The sequence below is a fragment of the Diospyros lotus genome, chromosome 8 (assembly GCF_014633365.1).
Source record: "Diospyros lotus cultivar Yz01 chromosome 8, ASM1463336v1, whole genome shotgun sequence".
Lineage (NCBI taxonomy): Eukaryota > Viridiplantae > Streptophyta > Magnoliopsida > Ericales > Ebenaceae > Diospyros > Diospyros lotus.
The window spans coordinates 14,048,423-14,064,455 of record NC_068345.1 but is presented as its reverse complement, the minus strand read 5'-3'; the positions used below and the strand labels follow the sequence as shown (position 1 = coordinate 14,064,455).

General features: G+C 37.6%; 1 protein-coding gene across 1 annotated transcript; it reads left to right on the top strand.

Annotated features, from left to right (window-relative positions):
• Nucleotides 1–434: 434 nt before the first annotated feature.
• On the top strand, nt 435–15,014 carry LOC127808980 (uncharacterized). The gene is made up of 3 exons (XM_052347749.1): nt 435–705; nt 6,008–6,150; nt 14,638–15,014. The coding sequence occupies exons 1-3, from the start codon at nt 450–452 to the stop codon at nt 14,662–14,664; spliced, it is 426 nt and encodes a 141-aa protein (XP_052203709.1). The 5' UTR covers nt 435–449; the 3' UTR covers nt 14,665–15,014.
• The last annotated feature ends 1,019 nt before the right edge of the window (nt 15,015–16,033 follow it).

Here is a 16,033-nt window from a genome sequence, read left to right as displayed (position 1 = left end):
AACTCATTATCACGTGTGTTAATTTGAATGCATCTAATATAGTTGTTTCTCATGCAATATCACTATGAGCAAGAGTAATTCAAGTGAAATAATTCATAAGATCTCCTGACAAGCATAAGATTTAGGAGGATCAACCCTCACCCCCCACATATAGATTAAGCGGTCAGACGAGTAATATGTCGGTGTTAATTTGGTGAGTTGAGAGTTTGATCTTCGTTTTACGCAAGGATCAAATGTTCAACTTATAATTTTTTTTCTTAAAATAATTAAAAACACGACTATCAAAGATTGCACAAGAACGATCATTCTAAAATTTAGAAGGATCCAACCTTCTTATGTGTACACTTGCCGTTGTTTTCTAAATGTAACGCTTGGGTTTGAGTGGACATGAGGTTTCGGCCCAACCCACTTTGGGGCAACCTCAAGGGTCCAGAAGGAAGCCCAAATGAATGTCGCCAGTTGAAGGCAATCGCCGAGTATTTTCCTGTCTCCGCGCCCAGGAGAGCAGACCAGGCGAAGGCCAAGCGCTAGAAAAAAACCGAAGAGAGCCAAAGAAAGTTCGAGGGAAAATGGGTGAAGAAAACAAGCAAATCCCTCCGCCGCAGTTCGATCTGGATGCAAAGTGGGATGCCTGTCTCGATTTGGGTCTCCGCCGATTCGCCTACTCTTCCTTCGCCGGTGCCTTTGGTGGTCTCCTCCTCTTCCGTAAGTTTCCCCCTTTTCTCTCTTCCTCTGTTTGTTTACCCAGAAACCTGCACTGAAATAAAGCCATAGAAAGGTTTGGTTTGCAAGCATTGATTCTTATTGGATGGGAAACACATTATCCGGTTGGCTGTAAAGGTTGATTCGGATGAACGCAACGAGTCCCTTTAGTTTCCGAGTTAGTCTTCTTGGAAAGCACTTTATGTGCCATTATTTGGCAAAAATCGATGTATGGAAGAATGGGGCCTTTGCAACAGAAGACCCAATACCCACACTATTACGTGGCCTTCTGTTTTTGTGTCTCGACAATCATTCAACCCTCATAACGACATCATCCGCATTTTTTTTATTTTTACTGAATTTACTATCTATGTATTCGATTTTTGACTTGCTCAACTTGATGCCTTGGAATTGTAAGGTGTTTTTTTTTTTTCTTTTTTATAATTCAAGTTAATACTCATGCTTTTTTTTTCCCCCTCATCCACCAAGATAATATTGTTTTCAAATGATATACACTAGGGTACTTCTTCACGGATGTGCTTTATGAGTTCGTTCATCATAAGAGAAAAGTGGTAAAGATTTATTTGAACCTTTTAATGTAATCTAATTGTAACTGAAAAAAATTAAATATATTTTTCACAAATCTTGAAACACGTTTTTTCTTGAAGATATGTCTGTAATAAGAGCAAATGGATGTTTTTTTCATAGGCTCCTTTTTTTTTCCAAGTCTTAAATATCATTTAAAATTCTTTTGTTTATTTTTGGATTTTCCCATTAGATGTCTTAGTAAGTAGATTACTTCCATTGTTGACTTGTTAGACACAAAAACTAAATTCTTTTTTAGAGACTCCGGTTTATGTTCTTAATCTTTTGCTCAATTATACCCATCCAAAGTTAATAGCATGGCTCATTAGTTTGATCCCTCTATAACTTTTACCCTTTGAACATCTATTTTATTTTTGTAAGCATGCAGTAGAATGCTTCCTGCACTGGTTTTTGCATTCTTTTTAATTTATAAATCATGTTAAATAATTTTGTTAATCATGAAATGCTATCTTTTCCCATGCATTTCCATACTTCTATCATTATATTACCTTGTCCAATTGCTTTATCATTCTTCATCATTTTTATAAGTTGCTTCATTTCATTAACAAATACATCTATGAAACATATAATTCTTATTTTTTCAGAGCTATTATGTCTCAACCTAACATTTGTTTCGCTGTTTATTGAATAACTTTGAGAAATACTCCTTATGTTTCTCTTTGATTGTCCTTTTGTTTACCAAGGCCTTCTTATTTTTGTCTTTTATGCACTGTAATTTGCTCAGATTTTTTTTTTCTCTCCTGCTATAGGCAGCTTATTTATATCTCTTTTCCTGTATTTTTGTTTCAATTCAGTGATATAAATTTTCATATGATTTTGAACTTACTTCACTGACTGCCTTATTTGCCCCCTTGCCCACCCAAAAAAAGAAGGAAATTTATATATATATATATATATATAGATCTTCATGTTTTCTTTGTTGTGGCATGTATTAATTGTCATCATCCTATGCATTTGACTATTGTTTAAGTTTAAGTTTGGTAGACTTAAATAAAAAGCGAAAACTGTTTTATGTGGTCAATAACATGCAACCTGGGATTTACATACAATCTGTATACTTCTACAATGAATTTTCTTTTTTATTGCCAATTTTAAGGTCGTGTAATTGCTATGAGGTATAGTAATGCCTGCACAAATAAGCTGCATATCTCAATATGCTAAGAGACATAGATGAGCTAAAAATGAACAATCCCTTTGGATCTCCAAAAACAATATTGGTAAACCCCCTTCAAAACAGAAAAACAATCACAGAAAAACCTTGAATTATATTTTATGACTAACACTAAGAAAAGATCCCAACATTATGAGGTTGCGACTTGGTTTCTTCATCCGATGTTGTTATCTTTGCTTTCAATTTCATCTCTTAGATGATTTTAAATTACATTTGGGCTTTTAGGACCAATAGAAAGGTCCTGGGATGTTTTCTTCTCATATCATTTTCTCTCTTTACCATGGCAACCTTGCTAAGGGAGGTCACCTATGATGTTTAAGATACCACTAAGTTCTCTGGTACTTTGATTCTTTGAGGATTCCCATGCTAGGCTAAAATCTAAGATGGGTGTCTTACCATATCAGATCATGCTAGCCCTTGTGAGGTAACAGGTCATGACTTTAAGAGGGATTCTCCAATGCATGAGGCTCCCTGCTATATGCTCAGGGAAGTATTGTTTTGCATGCAACTTTCCCCTTGCCTTTTCTTTTTCTTTTTTCTTTTTTTTTTGTTATTTTTCAAAGAGGTTGTTTCCATAATTTAAACCCGTGACCTTGACTTGCTGCTAAGAATTTAATTTTCTTCAGTTCAAAAGCTTAGTGTCTTACACAGTATTGTAAACTCCTATCCCAGTTGCTGGATTTCATTTCCTGCTGTAAAGTCCTATTTTTCCTCAGTTAATGTTGAGTTTGTGTGGCTGCTATTACCAACTGAGCAACAACTTTGTTTGCAGCCTTGGTGGGCCCCTGCCAAATATGAAACATGGAGGATCTAAGTTCTTCAATTCTTATTGTTTCGCTCTATCCTATAGTTCCCTGATTGGCATGCCTAGCCACTGACCTTTTCAATGTGTCAGGCAATTCTAAGACAACCTACAGATTACCAAAAAAGACTGTAGCCTGCATCAAAATACATTGAATATCCTTTCAAAGTTGCTAGTTGCACTTAGCTACCAAAAATTGGCTGCAATAGCTCCCTTCAATTAGCTAAAAAATGCTTACAAGCCCACCTAAAGTGTCACATCTACATTTACGTGTCTTAAACAACTAAATTGTTGTAGCTCCCCTATTATATTACAAACCAGCATACTCAAAGCATATTGAAGGTCTATGCCGTATACCACATTTAGGTTTAACCCCTGCAGGGTTTTTTCTCTCTGTTACATTCTCTAAATAGACATAATATGAGTTAAAAGCCCAATTTATGGGTCACTGATGCACATTGCAGGAAGCAACACACAACAGCATGGCACAGCATTTTAGGGTACAACATATCTTCTTGTTGCTGAAATACCCCAAATTTAGTTGTAGCACCAAGCTTCTATTTTCGGCAATAAGATCAGTGTCAAGTACGTAGGATTTGACTCATGTCCTGTACCAAGGTTTTACCATGTCAGCACCAAGGATTTACCCATGTCCAGCACTAAGGACCACTGTCCATGTGTCTTAACACTACCTTGTGCCTTAATATGCCTGTAGCTCACTACCATAAACACTTTTTCATGTTCAATAACAAATTACAGTGTCACGGCACATGAAGTAACTATCAGAGATGATATTTACTATAAAACATGACTTTGCACACATATGAGCATGAAAATCACACACTTTCCTCGTAGAACAACTTGTTTCATTATACTGAAGCCTAATTGAACCCTTTTTTAGTTCCTCTTAGGCTCTTACCTGAAGCAGCTCCCTTAGCTATTCAAGGTTTGAGTTTCTTGTGGTGACTGCAGCTCTTCTGCTGGCGCTCACACTCTGAATATATCTTTTCCTCTATACTCCCGTTTCTCTTCTCACTCGAATGGTTCTTTATTTTCTTGACTTTCAGCTGAATGGAGAATGTATCTAGAACCTTCTCCAGTTTGAAGAGGGTTGGAGTTAGTGGAAGAGCATGAGGTCATGCTCCTCTTGCTGCTGTATGCCTAGCCTGTGGAGTGTGTATGCTAGCAGGTTGAAGGCATGAGAAGGTCACAACTGTTGATGTTAGTGGAATCTCCACTTGGCTTTTTATTAAGGCCTTAATCACCTCTCTAAGGACCTCAATTTTCATGATCAATCCTAGCTTAATCCCAGAGAATTAGGAAGTCCTGCTGACCCTTTCTCAATCACATCTTCTTGACATTTCAGCCCTGTTTAACTGTAGTAAGTAAAACAGCTCACTTAATTATATTCTTTACATTTTAATCATGTAATTACATGCTTAACTTAACCATAAGTTCTTATAGAAACTTTGGATAGGATTTCAAAGTGGAAACCCTGCTTTGTACAAGGCGACAGGGTCTCAACCACAACAGTAACATATCAGTCGGCTGCAGTCCCCTACTACATTGCAGCTTCTTTGTTGCCTGAGAACTTAGCACAACGGCTGCCAATTGTGTCCATGCTTGCATGTTGTGATGGGTTCTAAACCTAGAGGATAGCTTCCAGAGTAAAAATCTCAATCCACAACCTTAGTTCAACAAAGCTGTAGGTGTACTGCCCTGGCAGCCTGTTGTCTGTCTTGCAGTTTGGTGGCAGCCCCCTTCCTATATTTTTTGTCTTTAACTAACTTTTAGCCTCGTTTTGATCCTTTTTGTGCATGCTGCTTGCATGCAGTCTCCATGCGGCATACCAACAGGCCTGCAGCTTCCCTAGGCACTATCTCTCAAGTGGCCCTCATACTCCCTATTTTCTGTTGGCAGCCTCTTGGCAGTATCCTTTGACTAGCTGTTAAACTAGTGATCTTTCTTCTGTACTTTACAGAGCATGTCATTCCTCTGCAGTCCTTATTCTACTCAACTTGTTTCCCCAGCTGCTGTTGCAACACTGGCCCTGAGCCACTACTCTATTGGAGGCAGCCCCCCCTTTCAGGCCTGCTTCAAACCTAGCTGCAATTTCGTGGCTTACAGTCTATACAACCATCCTTCGACATATTTCATGAAATGCAGATTCTTGGAAATACCCTTCTGTAAATGCATCTTTTACACATGGTGCACAACCAACATGCAGTCTATTCTGTACATCATGCATAACGACAATTTATTCTGGGGTATATGGCTTTATGTGTTGAATGTGTTCCCAATTTCACAGAGGATCCTAATAAATTCTCTACCAAGTTGTGAGAGATCTTAAATGTACTCAATTTATCAGGTTTTGGTTTCATGTCTTACTATTTGTTACACTACTGTAGGTGGTACACCTTTGCCTTTCTTTGGTCAACAGCTGGATGAAATAGAAACAGTCTAGACCTTCTACCGGTGATTTGTCAATGCTGATTTCAAAATTTTCCTTTCATGGATGATGATGTTAATGATCTCATCTTTGGCTGGGAACATGTTTCAGGAATGTATATGTTTGCTAGAAAAAAGCATTAAAACAAATATTGTATGTTATTGCTTTGTTTTTCTGTTTTTCTCTTGCCAGTTTTATATAGCTGCTTTCATGAAAGACAAATTATGTGTTCATGAAATTGTTTTCACAATGGGATTACTGTGTTTTTTTGTGTCAGGGAGTCCTGTGACACGATGGGCATCAGTGGCTTTTGGGGCTGGAGTTGGTATTGGATCTGCATATACAGAGTGCTCTTACATTTTTAATAAACATCCTGCAAAGTTGGTTGCGCCTGCAGTTTCAAATAATCCTGTTTCTCCAGTAGGTTTCACGTTCTCGTCTAACTTTATCTATTGGTCTTTGTTTCTTACATCACAAAATTTTATGTTGTTCCCAATATTGCCTAATATCATTTCATCAAGCAAAATTTTGCTTCATACATTGGTTATAATTATTTATTAGTCATTCCAACTTTTGGACACTCATTGTGTCACAACATATAAAGCCTTAAATCCCAGTAGATAGGGCAGGCACACTTGTTGTGCACAGTTTCCACACAATTATCTGTATATAGCTGTTAATTATATTTAATGGTGTTGGTCACTGAAAATTGTTCTCCCCTATTATCTTTTCTTTGAGATGGGCCTTTTCAATTAATGGATAAAACACTCCTTCCATCCCTTCTTTGCATGCCTTCAAAATTCTTTGTGGTTATGTACTTTTCTTCAAGTGTTTCCCTGGTTATGCATTAGATGGATTAAATTCTCTTGGCTGAACCCTAAACATGTTACCAATACACTAGCATGCTTGGCATTCTCAGTGCCATTTTTGGTATGGCCTCGAGAAAAGTAAAAGACCTCGGAGTTCACCGGTAGCATTGGGACTTTCCTTCTGACTTAGGAACCCAGTGATGTGTTTTGGCAATGGAGCCACATCCTGGTTCTCGCAATGGGTCCTATTGCTGCTGCTGGCAGTCAATTCTGCCTTTTTATTTTTATTTTTATCTCTAATTACTAATTAGAGAGATTAAGTATAAATGAAGTTAAATTTAATTTTAATTAATGTTGTTTGTGTCAAAAACTAATGGGGGGGGGGGGTGTCCAAACAAAAAGGATAAACTACAGGGTATAGGTGTCAAAAGGGCCGGCCTGGCCCGAGTCGGCCCACAGGCTTTTTAAACGGGCCGGGCCGGCCCTTTTACTAAAAGGGCCGGGCCGGGCCCGGGCCCTTTTATCATTGATAGGGCCCGGCCCAGCCCACGGCCCCCCTACAAAGGGGCCGGGCCGGGCCAGCCCATGGGCTAGAGGGCCGGGCTGGGCCCTTAGCCCACAGGGCCTAACGGGTCGGGCCCGGCCCTTTTTTTTCTTTTTTTTTAAATAATTTTTTTAAAAATAATACATATAATATATACATATATAAAAATTAATTTGTTTCTTTTTAAAATATTTTCTATCTTAATTCTTAAGTTTTAAATATTATTTCATTATTTTATATGCCTTATAATTTTTCTTGTGAATTGATATGAAAAATAATGTACATATAAAAAGGAGAATGTTTATTTATAATTTAAATATATAAAAAATTTAACTTAAAAATTTTAAGTAAATTAATTGATGGTTATTATTTATATATATTGTGAAATTAAAATTTTTAATATCTAATATCAATAATTACTAAATAATAACAAAATTAAAAAAAAAAATGAGTAAGGGCCTTACTGGCCCATAAGGGCCTCATGGGCCCGGCCCATAAGGGCCCAACGGGCCACGGGCCAGGCCCTTAGACGGGCCGGGCCGTGGGCCCAATTTCTTTGGCCCAGCCCGGCCCCCCAATGGGGGTCGGGCCGGGCCCGTATGAACAGTAACGGGCCGGGCTAAAGCCCGGCCCTTTTGACACCTCTACTACAGGGCCCTCCAAAGACATTTTTAAACCAGACGGTGGGGGCCCTGGGGGCAATTTACCATAAGTGCTGTGATGAACGTGGCTTCTCTAACGCATGAGGCTTTCCACTTTGTAAAATATCATCAAATACATGCATATTTGTTAAATACTATGAAAAAATAAGTATTTCAATGTTGTGAACTATATGCATGTATACTGAATATGACTCAGAATTCATAGTTGTCATTTATATATATTCGTTCTCATTATTTGTTAATTAATATTATTCAATTTTACCTCGTGGCATAAGAATTTCGTTATGACCCTAGGGTTTGGCTAGGATTTAGGAAGGAAATTTGGAAGAAATGGAGGGAGATTAGACTGAAAGAGAGGAAGAAATAGCAAGAATTGGAGAAGATTTACTGTGTGTGTGTGTGTGTGTGAGAGAGAGAGAGAGAGAGAGAATGGAGGAAAATTGAGAGAGGGAAAATGGAATTCAGTTATCATTCAAAAAGCTTCCCATTCTCTAACTACTCAAGTCTATTTATAGGCTTACCATTGGATATACTAAGAGCTATAACAACAATACAATCGAAATAAAAAACTTATAATTCATATGACTATTATATCCCTGGGGATTCCTTGGGGTCGTGACAATCCCCTCCCCTTCCAACAATTCTTGTCCCCAAGAATTGGTAGCTGCTGACCCTGTTCTTCAGCCAATTCCAACTTTAACAACTTGGTTTCTTCTTCGTTTGTTCTTGTTCTTATCTCTTATCTTCTTCCTTTTCTTTTGCCTTTTCATGCCTTTTTCTTCAAAAACATTAGTACTATGACTTGCTGTAACAGCAAGTCCAGCCATCCCCCTCATCCTGATTTCCATTGAGAATGGTTCCAATTGATCCGTTATTGCTGCAACCATATAATTTCTAATCATAGAAAGGAATTCCAACTTTGCTGCAGGCCAAAATCTGATTCAACGTTGCAACTCTCCAACTGAAAGAAGAATAAACAAAACAGCAAGAGTCTTGTTCCCCTCAACAAAATTTTCTTCCAAGCACAAACAACCTCCGTTAATCTCTAACCATCCTTGAATTATACTCCAATGGGCATTCACTTTGATTAAAGCACCAATTCCCTCACTATTGTAAACTTCAAACTCTGAGGTTAGTGTAGTCATATCCATCTTCACAACCTTTTCTCCTTCCTTATCTTCAATAGAGACTTCCAGGACCTCCATGTCAACTATCCCTTCTCCAATATCCGAACTCCTGAACCGTGTGGCAGCAACCTCCTTTTCCCTCATCTTTTGAACCACATGGCTGTTCTCTTGTTTAGTCATTTCAATTGCTCATTTTCTACTAGAGTTAACACCTGTAATTGATCTACACTCTTTGAAGTAACAAGAAGACTGTCACTCGCAGTAGCTGGAGGATTGTGCAAGTCCTCAACCCCCTGCTTCTTCCTTTGGTCCAAGTCCTCGTTGCATGGCTGTCTCTTGTCATTGGCATGGAACCTATCTGCAACGTCATCCTCATCTTCTGATGCTACTCCATCAGCTTCCTACAAATATAAGTTGTGATTTTCATTGATATCCATGTTCGATCTCCCCTCATTGCTAGAGTTTTTAGTTACAATTGGCCGATTTAGCTCCAAATTTTCCTCAGATTCCTGCTGGTCATAATTTGCAGTCTTAGAGGCTCCTTCAATTTGTTTGCTGCTCTCCGTAGCCCTGTTAGGCTGCAACCCATGCTTCCTAATCTTCCAAGGCGAGTTCCTACAACGTTGCTTTCTCGATTGCCTCTTTCACTGTTGCAAGCATCATCATTTTTACCATTAACCTCAGTTTGTCCTTCAACCCACTAACAAATCTTGATACAAAATAGTGCTTCGTCAGGGTTGGCTGAGCACTCCACATTAGGGGCCTTAGCTCCTCAAATTTAACCCAATAATCTACCATCGATCCCTCCTACCTTAAATTGTTGAACTCCTTAGTCACTTTAGTCATGTTCCTTCTTCTTCCCAAATTAGTCATGTAAATTTCCAGCAAGATCAGTCCCCTTGGCCTTCCCTTCTCTAGGCATTAGGGCGTGATGGGGAGTGAGGGGAAATGAACCTCTTACCTGAATTCCCAGTTTCAAGGTTGGTAGTTCCTTTGCCTCTTGCAAGCCATAGGTCATAGGGAGGGTGCCCTGTTTGGGTAGAATTGGATCAGCGACTGCTCGGGGAGGAAAATCCGGTGATAGTCGGAATTGAGGTAGCGAAGATAGCATGTTGAACATGCTGTTAATCTGCTAGCCATGTTGCTCCATCATCTTCCGATGCCTCTCCAAGTCTCTCTGCACTCTTTCTTGAAAGGCAGCTAGATCCCAATGCATGTTTGTTTTGTTGGTTGCACTATCCTCCCGGCTGTGGGTCATTGCCTCTTGCGTTAGCTTAGATTCCCTAGCTTTAGAGTTACACCTCTTAAAATGATCAACAGCCTCATAAAATCGATCTTCCGTAGATCGTTGTTTTGTACAATCTTCCTTAATCTCTGATTCACAAACAACCTCCAAAGTTTAGCTATTGTTGAACAACCTTTGATAATCACTGGATCTGAAATGCAACAATCAAGAATTGATTGGCTTCCAAAGTCTCCTTCAAAATCAGATCGTACACTGTTAATAACTACCTTAATCGCCACTGAGACCAATCTTTAGGTCCGATTCTTCTTTGTTTAACTTCTTGAATTTGTCAGAATTTCAAGAATCATTGCCCGATCCATATCGTCGTCACCTGTGGTGGTTTGACCATCCCAATTTCGAGGCATAAAGCTTGAGTAACGATGCAATGGCTGAGAATTAGCTGCTACAATTCCGCCTTCTAAGAATTTGCTTCACCTACTATTTTCGAACCTGGTTTGGCTCCAAATTTGCCTCCTATGTTGGTTATTTCTGCTACAACCCATAAAATCTATCGAAATCAAGTTAGAATTTGCCTGTAACTCACCTATCACTCAACTTCCAAAACTGAGTTGAGAATCACAATTGAAATCGAGGCAATTGAGAATCGCCGCTTGCAGAATTCACTTTTGAACTGTTTTCGATCGCGCATTCCTTCCCACCTCGGTCACATGCAGTGACCTAGACTGATTCCGAGAGTCGCTCGCCTTGCGTAGCCTGCAATTCCAACCCTCATTGATCTGCCGAGGACCATCGGATCTGTTGCAGCTAAGTTGTCACGATCCTGCTCTATTGTAGTCTTTCTAAGGATACGATTGGTTTATGTGGTTGCCAGAAATCGATCGAAATTCGTTGATCACTGTTGGAACTCTCTCGACTCGCGTTGTGTTCAATTCTGAGCCGAAATTGCTTTGCTCGGCCTCGCCACTTGCAATTGATTTGTAATCGACAACCTTCTTTAGTCACTGGAATCTCAATTGAAATCGTTGGGGTTCCACGCTCGCCCAGACTTATTCTGCGCCTTCAAATCCACCAAAAGTTAATCGAAGGACTCGCTTTGTTTGCTTCCACGCCATGTCTCTTCTAGTCACGTTCCTTATCGTCAAGCGTCCCTCCAATACACTTCAATTTCTGAATCGTTGGAACATCAACGTTCAATTTCAAATCATCACCAGAGTCGAAGTGATTCAACGATTGCCTTCCAATTTCGAGCCGCCTACTCTCAATTTCGCTGAGTCCTGATACCAACAACTAATCACTGTCCACTTCACCCAATCACCGTCCAACGTCTCGCTTCTTGAATCGTCCAGAGCCAATTCAACAACTGAGGATTGTCACCTTCAAAATTCAAGTCAGATCTGATTACAGAACTGGCTTCACCTACAATTCACCAAGAATCATTGGCGCCAATCCTTCTTGCTTGAATCTACTTCAATTATCAACAGAATTTTTCTCACCTAAAACACTGGAAATCGCCTCTGCCTCATCAGAATCAATTGAAATCACAACTGAGAATCATCGACTTTGATACCAAATGTTACAACCCTAGGGTTTGAGAGAGGTTTAGGAAGGAAATTTGGAAGAAATTGAGGGAGATTAGACTGAAAGAGAGGAAGAAATAACAAGAATTGGAGAAGATTTACACACACACACACACACACACACACAGAATGGAGAAAAATTGAGAGAGGGAAAATGGAATTCAATTATCATTCAAAAAGCTTCCCATTCTCTAACTACTCAAGTCTATTTATAGGCTTACAATTGGATATATTAACAACATACTAACATCTATAATAGCAACACAATCAAAATAAGAAACCTATAATTCATACGACTATTATATCGTTGGGGGTTCCTTGGGGTCGTGACAAATTTCTTCTTTAAAGTTTCACTACCTTTTAAATACAACATATTAAGCGCTTATTTCACCATGTAGGGTTGCCTACACGAATTTTAGCTTACCACTTATTTCTGTCAATTGCTTTATCTTTCACCAAATCTTATCATGTCTAAGTATCTTTCACCAAATCTTCCTTACCTCCTTTGCTGGATAATTGTTCAAAAATCCACCTACTCTTCTCATAAGGGCTTTTATTGATCGTTTCACATGATCAAACCATCTTAATTAAGTCTCATTGCATCTTATCTTTAATCAGGAGTCACTCCAACCTTATTAAGAATAATCTTATATCTAGTTCTATCTTTTGTTTTTAGTACAGACACACATCCATCTAAACATACTCATCTCCTTTACACATATTTTGCAAATGTTGGTGTTTTATTGCCCAACATTCTATGCTGGACAACAAGGTTGGTCTTATAGTTATCTTATAAATTTTGTCCTTTAGTTTTAATGGGATCTTATAATCACATAAAATGCTGGATGTACTTTTTTTATTTTAATCATTCTGCCTTAATTCTTTCAATAGCATCCCCATTTATCTCCCCAATTTTTTTGGATGATCAATCCATGATATTTGAACTGATCTTTTCTTGGTATGATTGGATCTTTCAATTTTGCAAAACATTATCCAAACTTATATTTTTATTAAACTCACATTCAATATATTTGGTGTTTAATCTGATTAAAGTATTCCTCTATATCTAGATCTTTGTATTTCATCATCCTTTGTTTCATCCACCAACACAATGTCATAGAGAAATAACATACATCAAAGCACCTCTATTTGGATATGTTAGTGAGTTCATCCATTACTAGGGTAAATAGAAAAGGGCTTAAAGAAGATACTTAATGTAATTCAATTGTAATGGAAAAAGCCTCAACATCTCCTCCACATGTTCTGAGTCTTCTAACAGATGTTGTTCCACAATACATGTCTTTAATAACCTTCATAAAAGCTTTTTTTAAAATCTATGTACATATGTAAATCCTTTGGTAGAAAAATTATTGTAACATCCTCATCTTTGTTACGCGCTCATGTACATATGTAAATCCTTTAGTAGAAAAATTATTGCATAAAAGATTTTCTTTTGTGTGTGTACACATTTATCATAACATCCTCATCTTTGTTATGCGCTCACATGTTTTTGATGCTTTATTCCCCAACATTCTATGCCATGTAGCAAAATTGATCTTATAATTATCTAATAAAGTTTTTTTTTTAGTTTTAATGGAATCTTACTATCAATACAAATGGCAGAGACTTTTGGTAGAATTTTACACCAAAATATAAAAGAAAAAAAGAAACCTAGAAAAATTTGGTTAATCAATTTTGGTTTTGAGACCAAAGGTAAAGATTTGTTGTTTGACGAGGAATCACTCTTGTATAGAGCATTGTTAGTTTTTGTAGTGGTTGGCCTTTTTTTAAAAAAAATATTTTATGTAGAAATAATATGAAAAATATGTTTAATTTAAAATATTTTTGAAGATAAACATGTTCACAAACAATATGTATACTTGTTTAGGGTTTAGATGTGAATGTATTTCGTGACATTTAATTTGTCAAAATTTTTTAATTGCATGTCAAACATTGGAAAATAAGATGAAAAATAGTTTTGTAAAATATTTTTATATGAAAATTATTTTTCAATGTAAACAAGTAGAGACTTAGTGGAATAAAAAAAATAAAAAATAATTATCCATGTGTTGATTCCCAAATATGCTTGAGAGAAGGATTTGGTGCAGAGTTTTATCATGCTTGAGAGAAGGATTTAGTTTTATTATGTTTTATTATGTTAGCTTTGTCATCATTTTGGTTTTTATCTTGATTGAGAGGGCCCCATTTCACTATAATATGCATTCAGTATTTTTGGAACAACAGTGAACACAATGTTCCCTATCACTAAGATCACTGAAACAGTATGCTCTCTCTGCATTGAAATGCTATGGATGGGTTTCTTGAAGTTTCCATGACATCTACACCTATCACAGGATAGTTAAAAGCAAGGGTGGGGAAGGAAAGAGTGAAGTTTTACATTATTACATAACATCCTTCTAACATTTTCTCTGGGGCTTTTCTTTTTCTTTCTTTCTTTCTTGTTTTTTTGGGTTTGTGTTTGTGTGTAAATTAACTAAAGAGCATTATAGGTTTGTTTATATGAAGTTTGACATCCTTCTTACCTTTCATATGATTTTTGTGTTAATGCTTCAGAGCCATTATACTAAGCTCTTTTTGATGTCCCGGTTCAGCAAACTATTTCCATTTTGTGGCTTCTTGTGTGAATCCAGGTTTACACTAGTAGATAACCTGCCATCTTCATCTTTTCTGTTCATTAACCTCACGAAATGGTAGATGCAATCATGAAATTTTGGGCCACAGGATTCTTATCTGAATACAAATCATGATCCTAATCATCACAGGCCTTAATGCCATTGGTGGGATCAACTACATAGCATGATACCTTATGGTGGTTTATTATATTAGATCAATTGTTCTGACTTCTTCTGAACTGTTGTATGCATCTTATGGATTAACAACACATTTCAGGAAGTGTGATTTCTTCTTTTTCCTTTTCACAGGATGAACAGAACAGAGATGAGAGTTGATTGAAGACCCCTCAAGTTTTTGGGTTCAGAACCAGAGTGTTCCTTATTCATGTTGGTTTTTTTTTTTTTCCTGGGTTGAGTTCATCAATGTATTTGAGAGATTGATCCGGATGGTAAATTAGTAACTCTGTACTGGAAGTTTCATACCAATTCCCTTAGCCAGGTAATTATACGACTTCCTGGGTCCTTTTATGTCCACATACAGGCACTGAATAACATGTTTTATAGCTCATCAGAGTAAATTAATACTTCTGATGGAGACTTAAGGTCAGATGCAGATTGGAAAAGTGTGGGGGTTGGACAAAGCATAAAGGCATTTTTGTTTTTAATGTTAGTTTTAACTTGGGCAATGAGTTGGAGGAATTCTATTTACATTTCCTTATCAGGACAAATCCTGTCTCTGCGTGTGAGTTTTGGTGTGAAAAATTATCACATTGAGCTACTGGTGGAATTGGTAGTTAAGTTAGTTCGTGAAGTAGGGTTTTTGATGGGAGACTGCAGGTACATATAACATCATATTGTTGTTGTAAAGGGGCAAATCCATGAAGTATTATAGAAAAATTGTGAACTTGTAAGGGAACTTTTCGGTTCTTTGTTGCTAGGCCTCCATCCCCCTGCATATTACATTTGATTAGCCAAGATCTTAAACTCTAAACCCTAAAGCCAAAGGTAACAACATATCTAATCTATGGAGTTCAGCCTGCAGAGAGTGAACATGCAAAACAAATGACTCATTGATAAAAAGTTACTGCTGTAATTTTCATTATACGATTTCATTTGCTTCAATCAAGTTAAGAATTTAAGGTCATGTTTGGATCATAGTTGGCAAAGGCCTCATCACCATTGAGGCGTAGCATCATGCATGAGGCGCTGCCAAGGCGCATGAGGGCGCTTGCCTCACATGCACCTTGTATATGCAAGTGTATTGGAATCCTTTTTTTTTTGTGTGCTTATTTTTGGTATCCTAGATTTTATTTTCTTGTTGATTTGATCGTATATTTTTATATGTTAGTGAGAGACATACCTAGCAATATAAGTTGAAGGTTTGTGAGATCTCATTGGCCGAGATCCTTTACTAGTTCACTCGTTAGAGAACTAGTTGCTAATCGCGCATGTGAGCATCTGACTTGTCCTCCTCCGATGACTTGTTTTTACCTATAAAGTTTCTGAAGGGAAGCGACAAGTCTCTCGGTGACCTTTTCTCTAGTGTCGAGCGTGAAATTCTGGTTGTTGTTGTTGGTTGTGTCATTGTGCATTTCTTATGTGGTGTTTCTTCTATTAATTTCTTTTGCAATTTATAAGAAATTAATTCTTTGTTATAATTATTTTTCAAGTGTTCTACTCTAATATCCTCGTTTCTGTTGCAATT

Excerpts from the sequence above, each read along its gene's own strand:
- LOC127808980 (XM_052347749.1), top strand. The coding sequence starts at position 450 with ATGTCGCCAGTTGAAGGCAATCGCCGAGTATTTTCCTGTCTCCGCGCC. Across the intron at positions 706-6,007 it reads TGGTGGTCTCCTCCTCTTCC|GGAGTCCTGTGACACGATGG; the intron begins GTAAGTTTCCCC and ends TTTTTGTGTCAG. Across the intron at positions 6,151-14,637 it reads CAAATAATCCTGTTTCTCCA|GATGAACAGAACAGAGATGA; the intron begins GTAGGTTTCACG and ends TCCTTTTCACAG.